This window comes from Topomyia yanbarensis, chromosome 1 (assembly GCF_030247195.1).
Source record: "Topomyia yanbarensis strain Yona2022 chromosome 1, ASM3024719v1, whole genome shotgun sequence".
NCBI classification, from domain to species: Eukaryota; Metazoa; Arthropoda; class Insecta; order Diptera; family Culicidae; genus Topomyia; species Topomyia yanbarensis.
The window spans coordinates 46,435,214-46,453,528 of record NC_080670.1 but is presented as its reverse complement, the minus strand read 5'-3'; the positions used below and the strand labels follow the sequence as shown (position 1 = coordinate 46,453,528).

Genomic DNA, 18,315 nt, shown 5'->3' with positions numbered 1-18,315 from the left:
GTATATTTGATGTCTTTGATATATTTGTTTTCAATATGTTGAAAAATTATGATATTTTTGATGTTTTGATATTTTTGATATAATTTATAATATTATATGTTTTTGATATTTTGGACATATTTACTTTCTATATTTTTTAAAAGCTATATTTTTGATTTTTTATAGTTTTGATATTGTTGATGTTTTATAATTCTGAAATAATGTTTTAGAAATTCAGAATATATACCGTGAAGGAAATATACCAACAAAATTGATGCCTGGAAGATATCTTATTTGGCAAGCAATTTGAAGCTGTGGACTGGAAAACGATATTTTTGTCTTGGGAAAGGAATGCTATCTTTGCTGATGTATCGTAGGAGTAACAGTATTTTTGACTCGATTTGATGAATTATTAACATTCGACACATAATTAGTGATTCAGAGACGTTACGTTATTTTTCTTATTGCATTTCATCGCAAATTCCGATGGTGACCTGTACTTCTCTTAATTAATAGGATAGAACCTATTCTTATTTTATTTCCGCCAACTTAATGAATTATATAAAATTGGCTTTTTTACCGACTGAACCCAGTCTCCACCAACCAACAGTGAAAGCCACACCACCGAACACAAATAATTGGCATGGAACGTCATCGGAACAGCTGATTGTTCTTCTAACGAAACAAAAAAGCAGCAAAAATTCCATTCCACAGCCGATCATAAATCAAGTTCGCGTTAATATGATGGTATAAATAAATCACCGGTAGTCGTTGCGCGAAGTCTATCGACAGTCGCGGCACCGGCTTCGCCGCTTGGTCCCAGGTGCCAAGCGCCCAAACTCTACCTGCTGACCTGACCTATGTATCGGAAGATTTTTTATGACTGTGAACGCGGAGTTTGCATGGTGCCTTCGCTCGTGCGCACGCCCAATAATTCATGGCGAACTTGGCGAGATAAGCACGATTCCGATGTTTGTATTTTTTTTTTACTGACGTTTGTTTTTTTTTTTTCAATATTGGATACAATTTAATTAGAACCGCTTGTTAACAGCAGTTTCGTAAGATTTTCGGGTCATCCAGAACAACAAGGATGCAGTAAATAATTCTGGAGAAAATTGGCATTGATTGAGAGGTTTGTTTTTAGCTAAGCTGAGAGGTCAGAGATCGATTCGTAACGTGGTCTTTAATAAGAAAAATCAAAACAAACAACCGGAAGAATAGCAGTACAAATAGATATACTAGATGTATTATGTTGAAGTATGCGTTTTGCGAGAAGCAGCATGGAACAATCCTCCGTAATAGGAGAAAACCTTTCAATCTACCTTTACCGGGGATCGTATCGGAACGTTCGGGTAAATTTATGGCCATGATACGAAGGCGCATTCCGGTATTGTACTGTACCGTAGCGAGCCACGATGCAAGAGAAAGACCCGCAACGACTGCTATCAGCTGGTATGTCGATTAATAAATAAAACGTATCGGGAACACAGCAATAGCTATGTACACTTGTTCGATTAACGAAAAGCAATTGTTGAACCTACGGATGTAGGAAAACCGGCGGGAAGCATCTCTTCGGCTGATTTATGTGTGGATGCCTAACTGGGATATTTGGGTGCTCCCCTGGTGCCTGCCCGCTCGATGCATGGGCTGCGGTCAGCTGCAGCCGCCCTCCCGTTGGGACGACTGCTGTTGAATCTGTGCCACGTCCAAACACATCACGACCTCCGGCTTTTCCATATTATTCATCATAGACGGTATCGTTCTGCCGGGGGTCATCGGCCAGTAATATTTTGGGGAATCATAATCGGTGTGGGAATTGTGGTCAGCAGTGCAGCGCTCATAAGCCTTTCTATTTCCGTTAAAAAAGAAAGGGCGCTGAATTATTTCGTAATGAACATAAAATATTTTGCGCTGCAAAAAGCTGGTTGAGGTTAGGTATTTCATTATGAATACAAACCAATCTTTGTATCTGTAGTTGTAAACGAGCTGTTATAATCTTAACATTGAGCAGCGATGCCAGATGTGTCTTCATTTTGAAGGGTGTGAAGACAGGTTTTTCATTTTGAAGACAATTTTTTTTTGGATGTGACTGATTTCTGGCAGAATTATGGCATAAATTCAAAAACCGATTCAGAATTTTGGTCGGTGAAGACAAATGAAGACATTTTTTATGAAGTGGGAATTGATTGATTGAAAAGAGATTATAACTACCCGGTCAAACCATTCGGAATTTGATTCGGAATCCTGAATGGAGTCAGCATGGATTCCAAATCAAATGCAACAATCGATTCTGAGTCGGAATCGGTTGTTGCATTTGATTTGGAATCCATAATGACTCCATTCAGAAATCCGAACCGGTTCCGGAATGAGTTTATTTGGGTACTAGAGGTCGCATGTCGCTGTTAACACTGAAAATTTATTATCTCGCTCTTGCATATGCTAAGCCCATTAGTTTACACATATTGCCCCGGGTACACACATGTCAAAGTAATGGGATACAATATGCTAGAGCGAGACCCCATGCGTCAGTCCGTGAATACATGGAGACAGTAGCGCTTTGCTCCCTCTAATAGTTATAATCTCTTTTATTTATTGTTTTATTTACGCAGAGGTGCCAGATTTGCAGACATGTCTGCAAATTCGCAGACTTTTAATTTAACCCATTCATGCCCATGTTGTTTGTGGACAACAACGTTTTTAAACAGCTTTAACTTTTGATTGAGGCGAGATTTGCTTACAAAAACAAGTAAGACTCATTAATGTGATTATTGCCTTTAATTTGAGTATTAACAGTTACAAAGATCAGCTCTAGAACTGAAGTTATTGCAATTAGTCTGATTGGATTCCGATGGAGCAGTGCTGCCAGGGACAGTTTACTTTGACGACAGAAAATGTTTTTTTCATATATCTTCGTTACGGTGCAATATTATTGAAAACTAATAAAACTTATCAATTTAGACTGTCGTTGGCTACGTTTTCCACGTAATTGGACTATTGCAATTATTCTAGGAGAATTGTATTGAGCATTAGAAGGTAAAAATTGAGCAGCTTATAGCACTGCCATGGAAGCACATATCTTTATGAAAATAGGCTTTTCGTGTTTCTTGACCCCACCGTTTTCAAGGAAAAATTGTTTTGAAACCCTACATGCACTAGAAAAAAGTTGGGCATGAAAGGGTTAAGCTGCAGATTTTTTCGATGACGCAGATATTTGCAGATTTTTTAGTTTGGTTGCAGATGTTTGCAGATTTTTTAGTTTGGTTGCAGATATTTACAGATTTTTTAACATAAAGGCTTTTGGTTACACTATCTTTCCTGACATTTTCGTTCTTCCCAGACTTTTAAAATCATTATTGCAGACATTTGAAAAAAGTATCTGGCATCTCTGTATTTACGTGACTTCCAATAAATTATTCATTCGTCACTTATGAAATGAAAACAAACCAAACTCTTTTGGTTTGATTTTGCATCTGTGGTTGTAAATAAGCTGTCAAAAATCTTAATGTATGTGATACATCTCAGAAAATTATCGTTGGTTCCGTTATCAATTTTCAGTAAATATTTTAAAAAAAGGTTTCGTTTTATTCAAATATTCTGTGCTTGTTTGCTATCAAGTTTTTTTTCCAAGATCATATGGAATGGTAACCTGTGTACTGCTCCGATTGACAGGCGGACGAGACGCCACTCATTTGAGTCTAGAGCCGATTCATTCCAGAGCATACCATCATAAGTGGGCAAAAATTCGACATTAGACTTAAAACTTGAACAAAAAAGAAACACAATCATACATCGACTGGAGCCAGCATTTTATAGTTTCATAATTCATAGATACAAATTTCATAACTGATAGCTTTCTGTTATGATCTCCTGCGAATAGAACCGAATTTTTTCACGGGTTTCCATTCCCGCCATTCCACTGGATTATTTTTCGATCTTTGCCTCATATATTATTAGTTTTATCAATTGTTTTAGCTATCACCGTAAAATTAACTAATACATAAAACACCACTTTTGCAAGTTAAACCAGTCGATCCTCACCTATTTTCTCCATTCCCAACCTATTCCAAGGAGCCCAGAAAAAAAACTTCGTTTTGCCAACAATTTTAATTATCCTGTAATGTTATTGCGCTGCCGTTGTTATTGCCGTTTGCTTGGCGGTGGTAGCAAAGGTCAAATTCAGGTGGGATTTTCACAGGCACGTTTGCCGGGCATCTGTATCTTGGGAACCGGCAGCCCAAGGAATACCCGTCTCGGGCGGTTCGACTGTCTTGTGTCTAGCTTTGAAACGCTATAAAATCTCCACCGAGCCGCACTGGTCTGGCTCCAATTATTTTCCGATTAAAAACCAAAACGAGACCTGTAGGTCGGCTTTTACAAGCCAACGAATCGTCATCATACTACACCCTTTCGGGGTCTCGGCTGTCTGCCTCCCCGCGCTAAAGATAGTGTAGAACAGACGAGCTGGCGTCATCTCGGATGCAACGGAACAACTGAGAAGCAAGGGAAGGCAACATTCGATGAATATCTTTAACCTTTCCTGACATCATTTATCCTCATTATCGATTTCCTACTCATTTTGCTCGAGATCGTTTCGGCATTTCCGCGGTGGATCGATGGCGGCTTTTAAGGTCCCACTAAAGACCTCACGCAATTGGAGCAATCGCTGGCTACTTTGTATATTGAGCAACAAGAGGTGAAACAACGTCTTCGAGAATCGATCGATCTCTATAACAGCCTATTTAAATTAATCATTCCATCACATCGTCGGGTCATGAGCTTTCTCTGTTCCAGAAAAACAACCCGCCAAGTGGAACATCGGAAAAACCATTATTGAATAATGACCCGACACCATCGCCACTTCGGTGGTCTCCGTGAACTCTTTGATGGTAGTTGATTTCCCACCCGGTCTAACACCAGTAAAATCGTAACGACCCAGATAATATATTGAGAGTTTCGCGCCCCTGATTAACGTACCGCGAACACCTAGCTTTCAAGTTCTGAACGAAGGGAGGTGCTTTATTTTAAACCTAACCAATCAGAAAAGTTTACTTACTAAATATGATAGGAATGCAGTCAATTACCTGGTAATTTGTCAGAATTGGACGAGAACAGCACACAGAGTCCGGTTTCGTAGTTGACCGACGCGCATGAATCATTGTTTTGACAGGCCTCCAGACAGTCGGTCAGCATCAGCGTTCCGGGGATCGAATCGAGCAGTTTGTTCGGTGCCGAGAAGACGTACCTGGTGGGGGGAAAGGAAAGAAAGCAAACGACAGGATGTACAGCCAGTATTAATAATTTCACTTTTTTTCTGTTTTCTCATTGCAGGTGAGTCGGAATGCATGATGTCGATGGTTTGATATTGTTTGAACGGTGCGGTTGAAACTCTTCGTACGGTAAGTGGATATGATTGATTGTTCCCGCGTTCCGGGTGGGCGAAATACATTGTAACAACACTGTCAAAGGACTGGGTTGAAAAGCTTGCTTGACTAGAACAGAACAGGGTTCTGAAAAAGCGAATAAAATACTCACGAAATTCGAATTACGGCCTGGTCTTGCTAGAATTTCGCTAAAAATCGATTGCGGCTCACTACAGCCTAAATGTAGTCGGCTTCAGTCAGTCCGCTTTCCAGTAGCTTAATCTGCACTGTTTTGTTTTGATTACAGAGATTTTAACATTAAGGTAATTTGCCTTTTGTCATAAATACGACTTACCTTTTAATATAGCGGCCCCTTTTCAAATTTTCAAAAGAAGCGGGAGATGGGATTTTTAAACGTTGTAACCTTCATTATACTGAACGAAATTGAACATTAGTCGCACCAATTATTTGGAAAAATAGGCACCAATGTTGAAGTAAATTTCGAGGTATGCATGACTTCTATAAACAACGCAAAAACTGATTTTCAGAAAATCTGTTGGAATCAAAAACGAAAAACCAAAATTTCCCAGTCTTTGTCAAGTAGAGCTGTCAATTTGGAAAACCTCATCTGATATTGAAAAGTTATATAATGTTCCATCTATTTTGCTTCATTTAGATTTTGCCAGTCGATTGAGAAGCACGTTGTTGCAGGATCAGACGGTGTGGTGAGAAGGTACACTAATTTATCGTCGCCCAAATGTTATTTTTGTTAATCAAACTTATTCTGCATTATGACGGGTCGCATTCGCGTTCTCAATCACCGCAGAAAATTGCTTTCTCATTCAAGACAGAAAAATCAAACGAGTGTCAGAATCGATCGAACCACTCTCGCCATAATGTAGAACAAGGCAGAATATTTGTGGGATGGCGCATCAAAATATTATAATATCCAAATATTTAGTGTTTCGCGGGTAGTTTGGCAAAAAATTGTTTTACTGGGTATATCACCGACTTAAGTAATCCCAGTAATTAAAACTTCGTTTCGTTCGGCGGTTCCAGACATTACCCACCCATTGGTCGTAGGCTAGAAAAATCTTTAACCCTATGTGCGAATGTTTCAAGGATTCCAGTAGCTAGTTTCCCATTCAAAATTCTTAGTTGGATAGGCATCGCTTATGAAGCTTCGAAATCTAATGACTAATCAGTGCGCAGCAAACATAAATAACTTTGAATTCTGTACTTAAGGAAAACGTAAGTACTGTGCTAGTCTTCGCGTTATAACAGAAAACTGTGTAAATCCGCACAGCTTAAAAAATCGGTGCGGCACATTGAAAATCTGTAAAACACAGATTAAGGTGTGTATCTGGCATCCATGGCAGTAACTCATTTCGACACAGTCACAGCCACCCGATCACACCATTCGGAATTTGATTCGGAATCCTGAATGGAGTCAGTATGGATTCCAAATCAAATGCAACAACCGATTCTGAAACCGATTGAGTCGGAATCGGTTGTTCCATTTGATTTGGAATCCATACTGACTCCATTCAGAAATCCGAACCGGTTCCGAAATGAGTTTAACTGCGGGCAGTGGCGACTCTAGCTGCTGGCTGAGTGCTGCCATAACAGTTCAGTGCCCAAGTGAGTGCTGTGTGTTATTGTGAGAGGTATATGACACACACAAGCGTATTTTAGAACAGTTCAGTTCACTTCGTTCCGCCCATGTACAGAAGCCGAAGGCACGGCTGTTTCTGAATGGCGATGTACATTGATGTCTAATTCGTTTTTGAACAGCGAAACTTCGGGAATGTTAAGAATTGGAGATGTTTTGACCAGGGATACCAGATATATTTTTCAAATCCTGGGCGTTTTTTCGAAACGTCATATCTGCAATGAGTTACTCTGTTTACTTTCTCTTTCGATTTTTACGGCGTCACTATAACACTTTTCACTTATTTTACAATACAGATCGAAAGACGGTGGTTTTAACTAGCATATTATGCAAAGAGTTGAGGGATAAATGTTAAAGTGGCCGAATTATTACCAGAAGAGAAAGTAAACAAAGAGAGTAACTCATTGCAGATATGACGTTTTGAAAAAACGCTCAAGAAATGTCTTCACCGACCAGAATTCTGAATCGCTTTTGGTTTTGAGCCAGAATTCTGCCAGAAATCAGTCAGACATCCGCAAAAAATTGTCTTCAATATGAAAACACGTCTTCACAACATTTCGAATGTCTTCAAAATGAGAACATGTCTTCACATCTGGCAACGCTGATCACTAGATAATATAAAATGTGATATCTCAGTGTATATGTTTAACAGTGCGCCCTCAGTAGCCAAATCTACCTATCGAACAGGTCAGATGGCTACCTCCCGGTCAAACCATTCGGAATCCTGAATGGAACCAGTATGGTTTCCACCTCAAATGCAAAACCGATTCTGAAACCGATTGAGTGGGAATCGGTTGTTGCATTTGAGTTGGAAACCATACAGACTCCATTCATAAATCCGAACCGGTTCCGGAATCAGTTTAACTGGGCTATCGTGCTGAGCAAACAAACATTGTTCTTTTATATTATGCAAAATATTTCTGAACAAGACACTTTATTCATTTTATTATACTTTTTTGTTTCAATGTATAATAAATTTTATGGAAGAGTATTACAAATAATACAGCATTTTATTACTTTTCTCTTTCATAAAAAGTTTGTCTTTAATTTTCTCGCAAAGTGAATTTTGACAGTATGCTTATTAGGTTCTTTACTGAAACAGTTAACCTCACTTTTCTTGACAGTTTACTTGTACTGTTTACATGGACTTAGAAAATTTTTGTATGCGACTAGATTCGCTCCAAGCAAATCGCAAAGCATTTTTCTAAGTCCATGTAAACAGTACAAGCGAACTGTCAAAAATGAGTACCCGAGCTCATTTGTGACGTCAGCATAAAGTATTCCATTGACCCTTTACAAAAAACAGGTGAGGAGTTTTCAATTCACTCCATATGAATTTGTTGTGTAACTCGAAAGAAGTCACTCAAAGTTACAGCAACAACTGTGACTGCCAGGAACAAAAAGTAGCCATCATTTAATGCAGTGTTGCGAATTCCTCTGTACGGAACTCTATAATACACAGACAGGACTCTAGCCCTGTAAAGTTCAGCCGGAATTCTGGTTGGTTCTAATTCGTATTCCGGCTCCAGCGACACAACCGATTCTAACTAGAATCGGTAGTGTCACTGGAGTCGGACTGCGAATTAGAACCAGCTAGCATTCCGACTCATTTTCCGGCTGGGCTTAACTGGGAGGTTTTACCATAAACAGTTCCCAGTAAAGTTCAGCCAGAAATGAACTGGAATTCTGGCTGGTTCCAGTTCGTATTCCGGCTCCAGTGACACAACCGATTCTAACTAGAATCGGTTGTGTCACTGGAGCCGGAGTACGGACTGGAACCAGCCAGAATTCCGGTTCATTTCCGGCTGAGCTTAGCTGGGTAAGGTTGCCACATTCACAGATTTTTCTGTAATGTCACAGTTATTTAACAATTTTTAATCACAGATTCTTTTTCACAGATGATAGATTTTTGTATTTTTTATAAAAAATTCCCAGATTTTGTATTTGTATTTAAACAATTTAAGTGCAACTGACAATGAGTCTTAATGGACTATAACTCACACAGAAATTGGAAAATATTCTGGTTTTACACAGATTGTTCGAAAGTTTCACTCAGAATTCCACTGATTTTTAGTTTTACGCAACATGCGAAAAACAATTTTTTAACTGAAACACAAATTTCAATTCGTCAGCCCTGTAAGCAGTACGCAAAGAGGTAGTGCGCGAAAGTAGAGTGGGATAATGGTCAGCTATTGGGCTCCTATTCTCATCGTCACCTCACATCTCCTCGCTTGACTCACCATAACGTCACTTACTAGTCTCTTCACTCACGACGAAGTATTCCGAGACTCATTTTATGTGAGGTGGTTGTTGTGTGATCGTTGGCTCTCAGAATCGCAACTCTATAAGTCACCTCATGGAAATTTTAAAGTGACTACTAGAATCATCTGTCACTCACTAGAATATTCCTAACGCTTGTACTGCAAGATGTCGGCTTCTGGTTACTACAAAACACTTGAAACCAGCATCAATATGGGTGTAATTTGAAACGTAGTGATCAGTAGAAGGCGAAAATTGATTATTACCGCCGTTTTAAAATCCAAGAAGGCATTTTTCAACCACAAATACTGAAAACTATCATCAATATGGGTGTCATTTGAAAGATGGATGTATGAAAATGTATGATTGACGCCGTTTCGAAATTCAAGATGGCGGCTTACGGTTATAACAAAATACTGATAACCATAAACATGGGTCAGCAGACAACGAAAATTGATGATTGACACCATTTTTAAATCCAAGATGGCGGATCCCGGCTACAACGAAATGCTGAAATCCATCATCAACATGGGTGTCATTTGAAAGGGGAGTTGTCAGTTGACTATGAAAATGGATCATTTGCCTCACTTTGAAATCCAAGATGGCGGGTACTGGGTCGATTTCGCTTTCGAGAACTATATTGAGCGTGTAGTTACGTGAATAAAATAAAAATATGTATATACTCATCGCAGTGCTATTACAAAGGTTATAACCTTTTGGTCTTTTGACACTTTTTCGGGTTAGAAATATTTCTAACCCTACGCGCGGGGATGAAGGACGGAATATAATTTGAATCGTTGATCAATGGTTTCCTTCTACAATGAATACCAGTTTTTAACAGCTCCATGGTGTTAAAATGTTCTGGGCTAACCAAATGGGAACATATTTTTTCTTTCTTTCTAATAAACCGAAGCTGTTAAATTATTCTTCGATAGTCCCTAGACATAACCTTATAGCCCTTTCTGATTATTTAGTATACATTTCTCTGGAGGTGTCTTACAGTGCAAAATTTGATAAACAAATATTTTTATTTTGCATCTCTAAGATAAGAAAAGTTTGCTCAAGGATTCATTCAAATTTAACTTGGTTCGTCTGCTAGAGCCACAACGAATTTTCATATGAGGCTGACGAAGTAGGGTCAAAACGCTGATAAAAATGGGGGGCGGCAGTATGGAAGACAAAATTGGTCAAAAAATGACAAAATGAGGGGCAGAAAAAATCGGGAGCTGTTGAAATCGGGTCTTTACTGTAGTGCATGTAGAAGACAATTTTATTCGGAATCCTACCTGGTTTCTGGCTAAATTCTTGCCCAAAATCAACAACCGATTCCAAGTCATGGTCCCGAAGAAAAATGAAAGCTTTTATTAAATGTGAAAAAAAATCATCTGGCATCCCTGGGCTTCGCGTAGCAGAAATCTTGAGCGTTTTTTCAACTCTTTGCATAATATGATAGTTAAAACCACCGTCTTTCGATCTATACTGTAAAATAAGTGAAAAATGTTATAGTGACACCGTGAAAATCGAAAGAGAAAGTAAACAAAGAGAGTAACTCATTGCAGATATAACGTTTTGAAAAAACGCTCAAGAAATCTTGAGCGTTTTTTCAAAACGTCATATCTGCAATGAGTTATTCTCTTTGTTTTCTTTCTCTTCTGTTAATAATTCGGTCATTTTAACATTTCTTGAGCGTTTTTTCAAAACGTCATATCTGCAATGAGTTACTCTCTTTGTTTACTTTCTCTTCTGTTAATAATTCGGTCATTTTAACATTTCTTGAGCGTTTTTTCAAAACGTCATATCTGCAATGAGTTACTCTCTTTGTTTACTTTCTCTTCTGTTAATAATTCGGTCACTTTAACATTTATCCCTCAGCTCTTTGCTTAATATGCTAGCTAAAACCACCGTCTTTCGATCTGTACTGTAAAATAAGTGAAAAGTGTTACAGTGACGCCGTAAAAATCGAAAGAGAGAGTAAACAAAGAGAGTAACTCATTGCAGATATGACGTTTTGAAAAAACGCTCAAGAATTATGGAATCCCGAATAGATGCATTTTTTAATTACTTTGACGGAGTTTTTACCTTTTGTTTCGACTAACCTCACAACCCATTCTTAGTGAATAGGCCATTTGCAGGATTGGTGCTACGATCAAACTGACCATTGCTAATCCTTCCTGGCTGGAACTCAAACATACGCCAAGTGGCTTATGGGACCAGTGTCTTACCATCTGAACCGCCAAATCAAGGTTGTTCGAAGATATAAGTATGAGCTATACCTACGTACATTTTTAAATGAATTTCCGTTCCGCCATACCTGTTCATCCCAAAATAGAAGTAGAAGTATGTACGAAATTATGTGAATTTCCTTACTTGCATTATTTTTCCCCAAACCTGTTTCAAGGACAAAGCCAGATGAGGTTAGCATAAATAATGCCCCAAAAATGAATCGCTTCCGATCAAATGGTCACACACCCCTACTGGCCGGAACATCTGTCGTCACTAATCAACTTACAACCCCTCTGACAAACTGACGAAGTTTCCGAGCACAATCCGATACCACCCATACTCACCCGGTTACCAGCTCAAACGCCACAAAGTCCGGATCGCAATCCTCGTCGCTGTACTCGTCGATCATCTGGGAACTGTTTTCGGCGCTACCACTACCGGAGCTGTTGGCCGCGTCCGTTTCGGTGGACGTGGCCGCAGCCGCAACGGGTGTAGCAACGGCGGCCGGTGGATTGGCAGCCGTGGATGCCGCGGCTGGTGGTTCCACCCGTTCGTACTTGATATCGGAACCGGAAGCTGTCGCCAGATTGTCCTCTAGCGGGGCATCGGCGGGCTTCGAGATGGGCAAATCGAGTCGGGATCGTCGCTTGGCACCTTCTATACTAAGCGCGGACGCTAGCAGTAGGCAAGCTAGGATGGTCGAGTGTAGCGATCTGGGAAGCATGGTTGCTCTGAAAAAAAAGAGGAAAATAAAATGACAGTGTTATTACGGGAGGTTCAATTCAATATATCTTAATTTGTCAAGCGGGTGCAAGAAGATTGATTAGTTATTATCGAGATGCGCCTGGTTTGACATTTATGATGAATCGATGGTCGATCAAGATTGAACGGTTTGTGGATGGCTGTCAAAGGTCACGAACGACATACAAATGGAACGTTCACTTTCAATTGCAGCAGAGATAATCGTGAGAACCGTCCAGATCGTGAAGAGAAAACTGTTTCTGTCAATAAAATTGGATCTCGAAACGTAAATATTCACCACAACAACCGATAGTAAGATCGGTTTATTAATTACGAATGGGCTCAGATGTAGGCCCATGCATTTCTCAGCTCTGCCGGTGGTGTTGAAGTCGTGTAAATAAAGAATGAAATTAAATCATCCTGTTGGATCTTGCTTCCGTCCAGGTAAGGGCGGTTACATGTCAGCTTCGGAATTTTCCCCTTGTCCGGCATAAAAAGTAGCGAAAAAAACAAGCAAATAACAAATTTCCCCAGATGTTACAACTAGCTATTAGGGATAAACTTTTGACATTGAATATGAGAAAAAACATGAAAGAAAAAATTTATGTACCCAGCAACCGCAAATTCCATCGAGAACCGTTGGCTGGAACATCCCAAAAGAGGCAGAAGTCATCCGCAATTAGTGGTTCGTTATCTGTGCGGCAGCGGCCGAGTATTGTTTCCGTCCTTGGACCCCGCGCTGTTGTGGCTTTGACCAACGGAACTTCCAGCAATTTATTTCTCATCTTTTAGCTTCCCTTCAAAGTCATTTGCGATTGACCGTAAAAAGGGACTATCGCATCCAGCTTTGGTGGGTATGTGGGTGTGGGCAAGTTTCCCGGGAGTAGCATCCAAGAACAGCCGAGAGCGGCATACGACGTCCAGTTAGATCGCGTTGCTCTAATGTTCTTCGATTCTGCCTCGCCGGTTGGGGCCTATTTAATAGCGAGAGGACACCAGAAAATATGTAAAATCGATGCCCGCCGAGCGATACAACATATGCTCCGCGCCTTCTGTACCAGCTTCTGGTGGTTAGGCGGCAGTGCGCTCATTCATATTATTGAATGGTAACCTGATACATCTCTGCCTTTCCGTAGAATAAGCGGTGTAAGCTGTCTCCCGGAGGGGACAGAATCAAACCATTCCAGGCAAGGGTAGCTCGTTAGTTCTAGCTAGCTCCCGCTCGTACCGGCTAATAAATGGAGTAAATAGTCATGTGTGTTGCCAATTTATCGCCGGACACCACATCCATTAGGGGCGATTCCGGTGGGAGGTCAGTTCATTCAAAAAATTTGCGCAACCGGGCCTGGTTGGTGTTGGGGGAGGGAAGCAGGAGCGGTCACTCGTTGGTTTGTTCTACTCTGGTGTTGTTTCGTTCTAAAGAAACGTGGCCAAGGCGTTTCTAAGAAGTAGCAGTTTAATCATTGTTCTATGGATTTCTGAACAGAAGATTGGTTCGTTAAGAGGGTCTGTGTTGGTTGCATTTTTAAATATTTGTTTGAGGTTATTATGCGCCTTGTTAGACTTCTATGCTATCATTCTTAATTTCTATTACCACAACTGAATTCAATTTCGTCAGAACGCCGTAAAACGGGGGAACATTGATCAATTTTTATAACAGTTTTTCGAATAACTTTCTTCAAATCAGGTAGACACAACTGTTTGCATTTTTAAAACAAGTACTGGTACCCGTAGATTGAAAACTTCCAAATTATTTGGTAATTTATTGCATTTTACTATTAAATTAAAATAAATTTGTTGTAAATTTTCATTCGTTGCTTTCGGGATAACTTTGATCAGCAAAATATGCGCATCAAAATAAGAAATAACGCTCCAAATGTTATGTAAATTGCATTTCTGCAGGCAATTTTATGGCCCGATACTGTGTTGTCTCGTAGAAAAACAAAATTGCCTGGAAGGATACGGCCGACTTTTATCGAACTTTTTCGAGAAAATAGTCGAAATTAAATAGTTAGCAGTAAAAATCTCGAACTTTTTAGATAAATTATTGGACAAAAATATTTACGTTTTCTAAAAAAGTGATTAGTTCAGTTGAAGTTGATTGATTTCATTAATATACAAGGAATTGTTTGAACAGATTGAGACGATGCGTGAAATTTTCAATTTGAATTTATGTTCATAAAAGGTACATTAAATGACAAAATAATCGTTGCCGGTAGATGCTGAACATGTTTAGAATATGGTTTGTATTTTGTTTTGATGATTTTGTTAGAGGGAATCATCTTATCGCACGTTACTGAAAAAAGTCTCATTTGATCAAAGATACCCCGTTTTACGGTAAGGATCTTCACGGAAGGCCATTTGTGCAAGAATCTCATATATTTACTCTATTTAAACAATATGAGACTTTATTGGTTAGTAATTGATGTGTTTGATTCCATGATCGACGTTAAATAAGCTTACTTTGGAATGAGAAAACATTTAAAATGGACCTCACCCCATTGGATGACTGTGAATGCTGGCTAGGTAAAAATAACTTCTGCTGTCTATCGAACCTCTAACATGTCGGCTTTTTTAAGTGTTTCAAATACAGTATGTACAGAGTTTTATTACGATGTCTACTATTTTGATGTTGCTCAACAATTTTGGGTCTGCTATTTTGATGTTATTCAAAAAAATATTGGATTTTTAGAATTAATTCCTATGAATTTTATGTTTCTGGAATAACAAGGTGATAGAGCCGTTCTTTTACCGTTAAAACCGGTATATAGAATCTGTACAATTTGATAGGAAATATTCTCCACAATTCTGTGTCCCATCCCGTGAAATGCACGACTACTATAAAAATGGAAAAAATGGGATCTATGAATGCGGTCATTATCTGCCGCATGATTGACGCGTATTATTAGAGCAGTGAGCTAGTACCCGGTCAGCGTGGCAAGCAGAAAGTTAGCAAAAGTTGAGCAAAGCGAAATTGATGCTGGCAGAGTTTCTGCGAGCATTTTGCGCGATTTGTGCGAAAATTCTGACAACGAATTCGCTCAAATGCAACAACCGTTTCTGACAGAAGCGGTTAAACCAACCGATGCTGCTCACTTTTATCCAGAATCCAGCCAGAAATGTACGGCCAAGATCTCTGCGCGCTTCCTGGCACATCTTTGTCAGATGTTTTGCTCGATTCGTGCTAAATTCTACCAGGTGGGAATTGCCAGGATCTTTGCACAGTTTATGTCCGAGTTATGCCAGGGTTCCTGTCAAAATTTGCCAGCTTCTCTTTCTATTTCTCGTTTTTAGAAGTTTCTTTCTGCCTTGTGGAACCGATCAGCTCCAGACTGCCACTATGTAACCGCCGTCGCCCTTACCACTACGGAAACTGAAGCGAGAGCGACTCGAGGTCCGATGTCTTTTGAAGGATTCCCCGCGGGTCCGAAGAATACCATCCGCCAATCCGACCTACTAGACTGAGGCGCTAATTTGTTTCGCTGATCTCCCGTTTGCCCGAAAGTTGCAAGTTTTGCTCCTCTCTCCCGGTCACCATCTACGCCTTCTCTCCCCTGTCCTTGATACAACTACTTCTACGCCGATTTTGGAAATGACCAAGCATAAGTCTCCGATAAAAAAATCAAATTCGTATTCCGTATTCCTAGTTTTAAGATAGTTGTAATTTCTTCTCTTTGTTAAAACTATTGTCCCCAATCTTGTAAATAGAATTGTATCCCTAGTTTTAAAACACTGGTGAAATTTTTCATAAATATTTGTTCCCTCTTTTGTGTACCAAACTATATTGTTAGTTTTAAGATAACTGTAAATATTTCCTAAAAAACTATTACTATTGAATTCCTTGTTTTAAATTTTTTCATAAAAAAAATCTTTTGCCCCCTCTCTTGTATATAGAATCTTATTTCTAGTCTTAAGATAGCTGTAAAATTTTTCTCTTTTATAAAAAAAATATTTCAACATTGTAACCTCCTAGTTTTAAAATATCCAAAATGTAAAAACAAAAGAATTTGGCACCGCCAAGCTAACGCATTTGTGCCTACCAAATAAACGAAATGAATAAAAAAAATTGCCAGGAAAAGCGAACTAAGTTGAGTTCGCCCTAGCTCAACTAACCCGACAGGATACGCGCAGAAATCTGACAGGGCTGCCAAATCAAGACTTACAGAAATCAAGCAGAGCGGTCTCTGCCAGAAAATTTGCTCACTGGGTATATTATTGCGTTGTTAGCGCCGCTCCGTAGGATAACTACCCTCTAAGAACGGTTGGTTTCAAAATTGTTCAATGAAGGACGTTCGTTGGGCCAATTTGGACAACGTACAAATAACCGTTCAACAAACGTCCATCGTTGGACCAGTGTTGAACGATTTTGAAACAATTTTTTTTGGACGTCTCAGTGGGTACTAACGCCCAGTTAAACTCATTTCGGAACCGGTTCGGATTTCTTAATGGAGTCATTATGGATTCCAAATCAAATGCAACAACCGATTCCGACTCATAAACGGTTGTTGCATTTGATTTGGAATCCATACTGATTCCATTCAGGATTCCGAATCAAATTCCGAATGGTTTGACCGGGCGGTGGTTTGGCACAAAAAATGGCCTGTATAAAAATGGTTCATTCTGTGTTTTGTTGTCGTTATCAGTGTAACAGCACGAATTCATTTCTGCTGTCTATCGTACCACCAACACGTCGGTCCTTTCCAGAGCCGCAAGAAGAGTATACACGAAGATTTTTTACGATGTCTTACCCTTTTCGTTTTATAATTAGAGGTTGCCAAAAATCTGTACCAATATCCTGTTTTCTCGAAAATCTCTAATCTATACCTTAACCTGTCCGTGTGGCAACACTGCTCGTATCAATGTGGAAGTAAATACCATACGAACATCGGTAACCCCTCAAAAAGACATTGGGGTCTCAGAGACCCGACGGGTTACAATCCTCATGTTTTAATGAACTTTTTGCTACCAATGTTGTATTATAATTAGAAACAGAAAACATTGAGCATATTCGGGCTTTCAATTCTCTCACTGATTAAACGACCAAAAGAGGCTTTTAATTTCACAGGGCCTTAGGAGCGATGCTTCTTGAAATTACTTACCTTTTGTAGGTTAAAAGGGACGGCATTCCATTGCTGAATAACCGAGTATAAAGAAAATGTTTTATGAAGGCATGTGTTCAAGGAAGTACCAGGATACCGAAGCTTCATCGAAGACAATCACAACAAGTGAATAGGGCAGACACCCCGATCGTGGTGTGATCATTGCCGGGAGAGACGGCCAAATATGCTCGAAAGAACTTCTGCTGTCGATACACTAACATATTGGTCGTTTTCAGAGCCAGCGTAGTTTCGATGAAGAATTTATTTGAAAAGCCAAATATTCTGCTTCAGTGCTGTTATGTCTTGTTATTCAAGAAACTTTGCCGAAGACACCAGAGCCTATCCCTTGCACTTTTCAATTTAGAAAATATTAGTAATTTCATTTCATTTCTTGAAAAGGTTTTTTATTTCACTTTTGGAGGTAAAATTTCTAAGTTATTGTTTTTTGAGCGTTGATGAGCTATTTTCGTCCGCGTCCTTTATCACCTTTTTTCTTTAGGTGGTAAGGGACGTTGATTATCTTAGAAAATGAGCCACTTGGATATCTAATTAATTATTTCCGTTCTTATTTTTTTAAAAATAAGTAGTAGTCTTCATTTAATTTTTTTCAAAAATGTATATAATTTTAAATGGCCGTTCAATTGTTGACATTGTAAGGGAACACGTATCCGTCGGCTGATGCTAATCGAGTTGACATTTCTTTGGAGTGAGCAAACTAAATTGTACGTTTGCTTAGTGTTTATTCGACCAACGAGGGAACTGATCCAAAGGGCACTAAATATGCATAGGGAAAACGCATGGTCTTGTCTGAGTGGAACCATCACTTTAATCAGGTTTTTTTATTTCGATTATAGAGGTTTTAACCTTAAGGTCATTCGCCTCTTCGGGTCAGAAAAATCTCTTATGAAAAGTTTCTAACCCTATGTGCGGGGTCGGACTCGAGCCCAGGTGCGCTGCGTACAAAGCAATCGATTTACCAACT

At 39.4% G+C, this 18,315-nt stretch overlaps 2 protein-coding genes across 3 annotated transcripts in view; one reads left to right on the top strand and one right to left on the bottom strand.

Moving 5' to 3' along the window:
• The window catches only part of LOC131677531 (uncharacterized), a 462,464-nt gene that overhangs the window by 94,466 nt on the left and 349,683 nt on the right, over window positions 1-18,315 (bottom strand). For both annotated transcript variants that reach the window (XM_058957393.1, XM_058957394.1), the window contains 2 exons: window positions 11,838-12,224; window positions 5,061-5,221 (listed from right to left, as the gene is read on the bottom strand). In XM_058957393.1, the coding sequence (XP_058813376.1) occupies window positions 5,061-5,221; window positions 11,838-12,217 (541 nt within the window). In that variant the 5' untranslated portion in view covers window positions 12,218-12,224. The remainder of the gene's footprint in view (window positions 1-5,060; window positions 5,222-11,837; window positions 12,225-18,315) is intronic.
• LOC131677534 (autophagy-related protein 16-1) overlaps window positions 1-18,315 on the top strand; it is a 405,805-nt gene that overhangs the window by 111,227 nt on the left and 276,263 nt on the right. The window lies entirely within an intron of this gene.